This window comes from Nicotiana tabacum, chromosome 24 (genome assembly GCF_000715075.1).
Source record: "Nicotiana tabacum cultivar K326 chromosome 24, ASM71507v2, whole genome shotgun sequence".
NCBI classification, from domain to species: Eukaryota; Viridiplantae; Streptophyta; class Magnoliopsida; order Solanales; family Solanaceae; genus Nicotiana; species Nicotiana tabacum.
In genome coordinates this window covers 63,035,873-63,046,844 of record NC_134103.1, presented here as the reverse complement: position 1 = coordinate 63,046,844, position 10,972 = coordinate 63,035,873, and the positions used below count along the sequence as shown (strand labels likewise).

General features: G+C 35.8%; 1 protein-coding gene across 1 annotated transcript; it reads right to left on the bottom strand.

Annotated features, from left to right (window-relative positions):
• Positions 1-3,239: 3,239 nt before the first annotated feature.
• On the bottom strand, positions 3,240-10,498 carry LOC107828049 (plant intracellular Ras-group-related LRR protein 9-like). Its single transcript, XM_016655295.2, has 3 exons — positions 9,587-10,498; positions 4,342-4,508; positions 3,240-4,236 (listed from the first exon to the last, which is right to left on the bottom strand). Exons 1-3 carry the CDS (start codon positions 10,325-10,327, stop codon positions 3,588-3,590), a joined length of 1,557 nt encoding a protein of 518 aa, XP_016510781.1. The 5' UTR covers positions 10,328-10,498; the 3' UTR covers positions 3,240-3,587.
• Between the last annotated feature and the right edge of the window lie 474 nt (positions 10,499-10,972).

The window sequence follows — 10,972 nt, the reverse complement described above, 5'->3', positions numbered from 1 at the left end:
TAAAAGGTCAAGCGACTTACCAGTTAAACGGACAACAATAAAGAACAAAAATTCCACAAGAACCCAGAGTCTCAATCTGTCAAAGTTCCCAAGAGTTTCAAAATAACCCTGGGCAATGCTCACACCAAGAGAAAGTTCGAATAATAGAATCTCAGTGCCCTTGGCTTTCAACCGACCAAAAACAAAGTACAGAATAAGAGAATGAGGGAATCACAGAACAAGGCTCTAATTTTTAGTAAAAGTATATCGATTTAGCTCTGTCTCAAAGGGGAATGGGGAAGGGTTTATATAGTGACAGAAATCGAACAAGTAAACAAGGAAACACTATAAAATCAAACATAAATAAGGAAGTAATAACATGCAGAATCAATAAAAATCGGATTAGGAAAAAAATAGGTAAACCCCAGTTGACAAAAATCTGAAATTGACCAAAAATCTTGGCTAATCGGACCCATATAGCCTGGTCATGATGTATATAAACTAAATATTGTCCAGATTCAAGTGATTGAAGTTGAATGGCCGGATTCTGAGAGATAGTACTTGCCATGTTTAGGCAAGTACTAGGTGATACCATAGTTTTGTAGAAAATAATAAGATAATACACAAAAGGTAAGGAAATCATGGAGAGAATCCATGGTTGAGACGGATTTAGAGAGATATGAGAGGGCGGCTAGGGTTTCTGTGGAGAGGAGAAGAGAGAATTTTAGGGCGGCGGGTTAAAGAGAATGAAAGGATTAGGGTTGGGGTAGGTAATTAAAATGAGGGGAATAAATGAGGGTCGTTGATCTTGAAAGATCAACAGCTCGGATTTAAAATGAACGGGGCAGGTTAATTAAAATGGGTACCGACCGGGTCTTGTAAAGGGGTCGTTTGACTTTGGGCTGGAGTTACTAGGCTAAGGTGTTGGGCCATTTTTTAGCCCGCAAATTGGTTAAAAATTGGGCCAACCTTTTAAACACACATAATTTATCAAAATAATTTATAAAAATGATTAGTAAATGAATAAAAATATTTTTATGTACTAAAATGATTTAAAATAATGATTTAGCATTATAAAAATATAAAAATATTATTTTGACTCCAATAATATAAATAAGGAGCATTTGTATACGAATATAGGCTATTATTGCAAGATTGTACAAATAGTTTTAAAATGATAATGTAATTATATAAAAACAATGAAGTGAAAATATTATGAGACATATATGAGGATAAAAAATAGTAATTTTGGATGATTAAGTCATCACAAATAATTCAAAGGGATAATTACTAAATATTTATGTAATTTAAATGCAAGAAAACTAATTTTAAAGCTCTAAAAATTATGAAAAATTATAAAAAGTGCTTGTATAGATTTGTAAGCTAAATAATGATGTAAAAATAATATTTTGAAAGTATATATATATATTATTTAAAAAAATATAAGGGCAAAATTGGGTATAAACAAATACAATGAATAATATTTGATTATTAAGAAACAATGGACATTACAATGATTTATTAATACAATGAATAAACAATAAACATTACAATGAATCGTTTAATAATAAAAAAATATTACAATGAATCATACATCAATACTTTATGTATAATGAATTTATTTTTTATATTAATTCAATAAATATGATACATAAATTAGAAAGATATAATAATTTTGATGTAATTAAAATTAACCTTCATTGAATCTCGAAAATACTCTTTAAATTAATAAATATTAATTTATCGATTAAATAATACCTCTACAAAATAATAATATTTCATGGTCCCCATAAAATTAATTTAGAGAAGTTATACTGTTTGAAGGAAGCGGGCTTTTTGCATCTATACCCGGTTTTGGGTCAGAATTGAAACTATACCCACTTTGCAAAACAATTTGCAAGTCTACCCACTTTACGATCAACTTTAGACTTATCAAGTCTGAAGTTAATAAAAATGAGTTTGAAGTGAAAAAATTGCACTTCAGATGCACTTAAGGCCAAAAGGTCTGAAGTACAACAAACGTTTTCCTATACTTAAGGCCAATAAGTCTGAAGTAAGAAATTGCACTTCAGATGCACTTAAGGCCAAATAGGTCTGAAGTGCAACCAATGGTTTCATGCACATAAGGCCAATAAGTGTGAAGTGAAAAATTACACTTTAGATGCACTTAAGGACAAAATGTCTGAAGTGCAACAAGCGTTTTCCTACACTTAAGGCCAATAAGTAAAAAAAAAATTGAACTTTAGATGCACTTAAGACCAAAAGGTCTGAAGTGTTACCAACGTTTTCATGCACTTAAGGCCAAATAGGCCTGAAATACAAATTGCCCAGAAACAGATTTGTTCTTCGAATTTTAACATTCCAATATACGATTTAATACCTAAATCTACTTCAAATGAGCTCAAATTTGAAACTTAACCTCCAAATATCATCAAGAACAAACATCAATCATCAATTTGTCAAAACAACAATAAATCTAACGAACCCATTTTGCAATTAAGAAAAAGAAGAAGAAGAAACCTTAAGCAATAATAAAATAAAGCGCTACAATAGCTCACCACCGTAAAACATCATAAACTACCTTAAACTATGTTCGCAAAACACCATATAAAATTAATATCACAAGAAGAAGAAGAAGAAGAAGAAGAAGAAAGAAAGAGGAGAAAAAAACCTGAAATTGTTTAAACTTTGGGTACAAGTTAAAAAAAATTATAAAAAATGGGTACAAATTAAATAACTATACCCAAAATTTAAACAATTTCAGGCTTTTTTCTCCTCCAATGGGACGACCAAATAAGCGCCTCGTGCAATTTTTTCATTGAATGCTTGGTAGTAAGACAAATAAAAGACGGTGCTTACTAATTTTGGTTGGTCACATCTAGAGGCAGGGGGATTCTCCATCTAAAAAGTGAAGGCGTGTTGTATCCCAGCTGGCCAGCTTAAAAAAATAAAAGGGCTGAAATAATTTACTCTTCAAAAATAATTAAACTAATGGAAGACTCATCGGTAGAGATCCTCGAACAATATATTTAAGCTTGCCAAGTGAAACGTGAAATGTTGAAACACATAGCACCGAAACTTTGTTTCATCATTGATTTACATAAAAATTATGATATATAAAATGGCATGTAACTTGAAATTGACTATAATTAATTATTAGTTAAAAGAAGATGATATAATGAGAAGGAGGTGATTCACTACGATGACCCTGTACCTAGTATTTCATATATAAAAGGAGAAATTAGTTGATATCATGAATAGGAAAAGAAAATGCTCAAGTAAACATCAGAATTTGAATTAGATCATTCCTACAACTAAGCCACTGAAATTCTACAGAGCAAAACAAAGAACAGCTTCCTATTATTATCCCAAAAATTGAACACAGTTTTTCTAGCATGTCAAAATTCAAAAGTTAGGGACATTTTCTAGGAACCACACTAAAAAAGACCACCATTCTTCACTTATCCTCGCACATAAAACTGAAACAAAGTACCAAGTCAACGGGAGGGGAGGGATGCAACTGGCAACTATGAGCCATAACGTCAATCATCGTATGAAAAGCATGACATCTAAAAGGTTTTAACAATGAGAATGTGATCTCAAAAGACTCACAACTGCTGGTTGAGATAATGGTCTGGATCTAACTTTCTTACGCCACCCAAATACTCTGCAACAGTTCCAGAAACATTTGAAACAACACCACTCAACCAGGAGGTACTTCGTGTAAGTAAACTGGTCAACGTCTGTTCCTCCTCTTCCTCCATGTTTTGTCGCTCTTCTTCCATCAGTACATCGAGCCGTCGCTTAATCATAAAAGCTTTTACAACTTCAGCCCCTCCATTTACAACCTCCTTTGGAGGTATCACAAGAGGGTTTTGGTCCAAGTTAAGCTTAGTCAGGTTGTCAAGCCGGCCAAATGTATCAGGCAATTCATGGATCTGGTTGTTGCTCAGATCAAGTTCTTTTAAATTTGTCAAGTCACCGATTCTGTCAGGAAGTTCAGTTAGATCATTGAAATTGCTGCTCAGGTTGAGGATCTCAAGATTTGTCAAGTTCCCAATTGAACGTGGAAGTCCATGAAGTTCATTGAAGTGCAAATCTAGTATGCGCAGGGACTTCATCTCACCAATAGAACTGGGTAGGGAACGGAGCTTGTTGAAGGAAACTGAAAGCCTTTTCAGATTCACTAGTTCATACCCAATGTTTGTTGGCAAGTAAGAAAGCTGGTTGAAGCTTGCATCCAACTCCACCAATGACCTGAAACCACTCAATGTTAGTAGTCAAAGAGGATTGAAAAGATTAATGTTATCTCTGTGATCTGGGGGAGAGGTAGTAAATAACTCATTTCTGAATTAGAGTTACCTGCAATGGGAAATGCTATCCGGAACTGCAATAAGCTTATTTCCAGAGACATCTAAGATTTTCAAACTAAACAACAAGCCAATGGAATCTGGCAATGACTCCAAAATATTAGAAGCTAGATGAAGCTCCTCAAGATTTTCCAAACCAGCAATTGAATCAGGAATTACCTGTCCCCCGACAATGTTAGAGGCAAACAATTATCAGAAATCAAAAGGAGGGTTAATACTATAAACAGTAGAAGGAACATGAAGAGGATTCAAGTAGGAGAATAAATCATCATATTGGCAGTCTCATCAAAGAAGCAATGTGACACTGCATTTTGTTAGTGTATCAAAGTCTATCAATACCATAGCTGCAGGCTCCTTGTTCTTGCTCTCTCGTCTGTTTTCTTTCCCTCTCCTTGACATAAAAATGTATGATACATATAAGTGTAGAAAACTTGGATGAACAAGAGCTCCCTTTAGTTTGTCTATATAAAAATTTACTACTAATTCTTTTTTTGAGAATGGTAACAACTCAAAATTTACTACTAATATAAATGCCAATTGCCAAGTATGGTTGTGCTCTTAGTTTTCATAATTCTATCTCCTGGGTAGTTTAAAATCAATGATCGTTTTAAGAAAAATATCTAGGTGCTTAAAGTTCTATAAGTACTAGGTAAATATTTAAGTTAAATTTTTGGCATTAAAGAACTAATCAAAATTACGAACTCACCGCTTCTTAGTATGGTAAGAAAACAATATAAAATTAAACATTTGATATGGATGGACCAACAAATTAGAGGTCATGGCTCTGTCTACAGTGAGACAGTTCACTAGATGTTTATTGTTGGCACAAAAGAATGTGAACTGGAACGAATACATGGTTAGCATGTTTATTATAGGTAAGAAAGCATGTGAACTGGAATACCCACGTAATATCTTCAGCTCATACTTTTGGCTGAAAGATTTGCCCCAATAGATTATTTTTGCACATGATGAGCAAGTGACATTGAACATAAAAAGGGACAGCAAGACAAAAATGGGGAAGGAGGAACAGAGGACAATTCACAATTAACTCATCTAGGCTAATTTGGAAGATCAAAGTGCCAACAACAGCGGCCTGCTTCAACGGTGGAAGCCGTAACCACCGAAGATAACCTATGCCAGATTTGGTCATTGGGAAGTTGGAAAATCCACCAAATAGATATGCCAGAAATGCTATCGACCTGTTTCTATGGAGATTGTGGAGGGGCAGAAATCAAAGATGTTTGAAGGAGCTGCAACTTCTTCTCTACCCTGAAGGCTGGATGTCTACTTTCTTTTTTATAGCCGAGAAATCCCGATGGCTAGTGGCGACAGTATGGAACTCGGTGGATAAGGAGCTCACTCCTCTACCCTTATCCAATTAAATACCAGGCTTTTGTCTGCGACAAGGTTTGACCCAGTGACGTGTGCCTAACCCACACATCACACCCTATGTTCGTACCACTCGACAAAAGCCCTGTGGGCAAAGCCTAGATGTCTTGATTTATTTTATCAGTGTAACTATGATGTAAATTATTGTTTGGATCTATTAGCTCCTTAAATTTTGTGTATGAGCTCTTCACCTTCTTTTACTTTTCTGCACCCCATGGATGCCCGCTTTCAATAGAATTCTAATCACTTGATTGATTGATTTTATTGAACTTAATAAGCTACAAACTCCCTCAGGTTCCCAATGAGTCTGGGTTTGGAAAGAAAATACCAAATTAAGCATTTGATATGGATCCACCAATAATCGGGGTCACAGGTCTGTTTGTAGTAATATAGTTTCAAATATTCTAAAAGCTGGGAGACATCCATTGTTCATTATTATCATGTCAATGACTGCATTATCTAAACAATAAAGCTTGGAGACCTATGTTACTTTCTCACGCTCATGCTTCTTATTAGATTTATACTAAGATTCAAAGCAATTTTTGTTTAGCCTTTGTTGAAGTCAATGAAGAACAAAAAAGTCTTGCAAATATAACATTTAATACGGAAGTACCAGCATAGGGGTCACAGCTCGGTCTGCAGATAGCAGTATCACAGACTTAGGGGCGGCAATTTGAGCCCAAACCCATCCAACCCGCCCAGAGATTAATAGGTTGGGCTACAAACATTTTAGCTTATGGGTCTATTTGTGCTGAGCCCAAGTTAACCCATTATTTTTTATAGCCACCCATGAAGTAGCCCAAATACAACCCATGAAACTCACCCCAAAACAAAGGGATCTCAACCCAACTTATCTAGAAATTTACTTAGTTGTCACATCATTAGTTTTTGTATCTAGTTTAAAAATGAGAATCAAGATATTTAAGTTTTAGGGTGTGTTTGGTATGACGGAAAATATTTTGCGGAAAATGTTCACCCCAAAACAACGGAATTTCTACCCGACTTATGTAGAAATATACTTAGTTACCACCCACCCCCACCCCCCACCCCCGCAAAAATATTTTTTTTTTGTATTTTTAATTTTCTGTTTTTTCGTTTTTCTGCACCACCCACCCACCCCGCCACCCGCAAAATATTTTTCAACTTACACATTTTAAATACTAATTTGTTATTTAAGAAAATATATTTTGATTCTCAAAATACTAATAGTATTTATTTACCTTTTATACACCTAGCTTTATTTATGCAAGATGAGCATGGTTCTAAAACATGGGTCAAATTGGGCGGGTTGCGCTATGACCCATTGTTTAGCCCATCTTAACCCAAGTACACTTTGGTCTGGGTTGGGCAATGACCCATTTATTGACCTAACCCATCTTGACCCACCCAAATTCAGCCCAACCCGCCCATTTGTCGTCCCTAAATTCACACACACAATTCTGTTACACATCGATTGTTCATTACTATGTCCAAACAATACATCCTTTTCCAGGTTTTTATGTTTTTTTTTTTGATATAAAAAACCTTTTCCAGGTTTAAGATTGGCAGGAAAGTATGTATATTTGAGAACAATCTAGCCGGTAGTTATATACACGTAATTTCTTTGGCACATGCTTTGATTGATATATCTGTTCTAAGACTGTAAACATTTTCTAACTAGCTTAAATTGAACTCAATGAAGCTCAAGTCTATTCACACGCATGCATGTACACATGATACATGTACACAGACACCAAATGGTGGAGGCATACACAAAGAAAATAAAAGAAAAGGGTTGGATGGAATCAATGTTTCTGACTTCTGGCATAACTCTGCATGAGTTATGCACTTGGACTTACTCAAGAGCAATTAGACGGCTATTTGAGGACTCAGAGAAAAGGAAACACTTATGGAGGTTTAACAGACCGTGAAGGAAAGTGATGTATAATCTGCACCTCCTGAATTTTGTTTTTTTATGAATGAGATCGGAGCTATTAATTTGGAGACAAGGGTTGGATGGAATCAATGGTTCTGACTTCTGGCATAACTCTGCATGAGTTATGCACTTGGACTAACTCAAGAGCAATTAGACGGCTATTTGAGGACTCAGAGAAAAGGAAACACTTATGGAGGTTTAACAGACCGTGAAGGAAAGTGATGTATAATCTGCACCTCCTGAATTTTGTTTTTTTATGAATGAGATAGGAGCTATTAATTTGGAGACAAGGGTTGGATGGAATCAATGGTTCTGACTTCTGGCATAACTCTGCATGAGTTATGCACTTGGACTTACTCAAGAGCAATTAGATGGCTATTTGAGGACTCAGAGAAAAGGAAATACTTATGGATGTTTAAGAAACCATGAAGGAAAGTGATCTATAATCTGCACCTCCTGAATTTTGTTATTTATGAATGAGATAGGAGCTTTTAATTTGGAGTTAAGACCGTTTTGAATGTGTACTTTTATGTAACGGATATTTTAATCTTTTAAACAGGTGAGCCTCAATCAGTGTGACCACAAATCTTGGCCAGACTCCAGGGTTGGGATACGAGATATTAATATGGTGGATCAGAAACCCTTGCAGTCTCCTTTCTCCTTTACATCATTTCCGAGCAATGACTAGAGTCTACATTTCTATACACCTTTCATAGACTTAAAACATATTAAATGGGTATTTTCAACCTTCAAACAAAATATGTCACTGTCCATCATGGTAGAAACCACAAGAGTGGAGAACTATTTTAAATCTATTGTTTTTAAGAAAGATAGGGTCTGGATATTTCGAGCTGCACAACTGTGTATATTGTTACTATAGAAGCCAGGCACACATACTCTTCAAGGCTTACTAGGCAACCCTAAGGGACTAAAGAATTGGGGAGGTACTGATAAGAATCAGGGCAAGGAATTCTGATATGTGCTGGTTGAGTCTTTCCATTGAATAAACAATGGAACAAGACTCAGAAAGCTGCAATATCAACCCATACGTAAATATTGTAACCATATTTTCACTTTAAGCAGGGCACAACTTCAAAATGTATATACCACCTTATTTGGCATTTTGGCTTCTTTTCCAGATAAGCAGAGCACAGTGACGTCAAAACCCACAAAGAAATAACAGACGAATGCACAACTGCAACAACTCTAAACTCACCAAACTACGTCACCCCTTGTCCACCCTCGATACATCTATCTTACAGTAATATTTGTAAGAGTTAGATACTCCATATCAAGTACTCTCTCTGTTGCAATTTACATCACTCATTCCACTTTTTAACATTTCAAAAAATTTAGTTTGTTACAAAAAGAATGACATCTTTATATATTTGAGAGGCGCAAGGGTGGATAATGGCCACTGGCCAGCCCTTCTACCCGTCTCTGCTAAATACTAGGCTTTTATTTGCAGCAGGGTCTGAACCCCTGACGTGCGCCTAACACATCACAAGTCCAAAGCCCTGGGGCAATATACTTGAAGATTCTTTATTTTAAAATTTTCTATTTTATGCTTAATAACATGCTTTTACAACCACAAAAATGTCATGGTATGTTCAAGATTGCAAGTTCTAAGGATATTTTGGTATATGTTAAAAGTCTTTCTTTTCTAAACCCGGTCCAATCAAATATTGCTCGATGTATAAAATGAAATGGAGGAAGTAATATTATACATAAGTTTAAAATAAATATACTAACAGCCTTCAAAAAAAAAATCCTAACTTCATGCCAAGTTAAACACAATCATATAAATTGGAAAGGAAGGAGTAATATGGCGTTTAATGCTGACTAATAAGTTCAACAGCAATTAAATCATAGCTAGAATGATAGACATGTTAAATTCAAAAATTAGGCTTTTTGAATTCAACTTACAGCTTACCTGAAGTTGATTATTTGACAAATTCAGTATGATTAAAGAACGAATCTTCCCAAAAGCTTCTGGCAACAACCTCAACATCCGACCAGATAAATCAATCTTCTCTACACCTTTCCCCAACGCCTCATGTAAAATCCCAACCACTTCCTCATTTACTTCCTGTTCGACTCCAAAACCCTTCTCATTTGTCACCTCCTCATCAGCTGCTGCTGCTGCCACGTTATCACCAGCAACAGCAGCCTCATAAATCCTCTGCAACTTCTCCTCTGCTTCCTTCAACATCTTCTCATACGCCTCATGTAACTCATCCAATGATATTAACGCCTTATACTCCTCTTTCTCCTTCTCCGCTGCCTTTACGGACTCATCCTCCTTCGCATCCGGTGATAGCGGAGATAAAACAACCTCGTCGTCGTGATGTTTGGACAAATTGGCTTCAATTTCTGCGAGTTTCATCTTTGCAGTATCGACAATCTCGTGATCGGGGCGTTCACCTAGAGTTTTGAGCACGGATCGGGTTTGAGCGACTTCGGCAACGGCAAGTCGCATTGCGGAAACGACTTTGGGATCAGTGAGATGCGGCATTCGCTGAGCAAGGTCGAAATGAGGTTCTTGCGACTGCGGAGGATGCGGCGGCGGCTGTTCGATGTCAAAGTCATCGGCGGTGGGTCGTTTGGGGCCGATGCTGGGGAGCTTAGCCATGACATAGGAGAGAATTGGGAAATTGCTAGGGCTTGGATCCATGGTTACTGATTGCAAGAACAATAAACTCTCAATTTTAAGCAAATTGAGGTGGATTGTCTATACTTCGTTCATTTGGATTCTTATCAAATGGATACTAATCTACAGAGTGTGAGTGTATGTTAAGAAGAGAGCAGAGCAGGGGGGAGCAGGCTAACGAACTAATGGCATGATAACCGTTTTTGTACAGTGTTGAGTCGGCTGTTATTTTGGCTCTGCCACACACCCCCCCCCCCCCCCCCTCAAAATCAATTTTTTATTTTTTATTAAAACCAAAATCAAATCAATTTATACTTATGACTCAAACAAAGATTTTAATATAATAAGTATGTGATTATTTTTTGAAAAAGCTATATATTGAGATAGGGGTACACGCGCAGTGCGCGTACTCTAAGACTAGTACAATAAAATGATTGGTCAAACAAAAAATTATAAACGGAAAAGTCATGAATTTGGTGACCAACTTATAACTTTTAATCCCATTTTGATTTATAAGCACTTGATTTATAATTATTTTGGTATTTACTAAAGATAGTAGTCCACCATGGGAGTTTAAATTATTTTTTTAATATAAATATGCGAAGAAGCCAAGAAGTTTAATATCAAATACATATACATAAACTAATTGATCTTAATACACAATATCAT

Coding starts and splice junctions, on each gene's coding strand:
- LOC107828049 (XM_016655295.2), bottom strand. CDS start 10,327: ATGGATCCAAGCCCTAGCAATTTCCCAATTCTCTCCTATGTCATGGCT. Junction 4,509..9,586: donor TGTCAAATAATCAACTTCAG/GTAAGCTGTAAG, acceptor GTCGGGGGACAG/GTAATTCCTGATTCAATTGC. Junction 4,237..4,341: donor GATAGCATTTCCCATTGCAG/GTAACTCTAATT, acceptor GAGTGGTTTCAG/GTCATTGGTGGAGTTGGATG.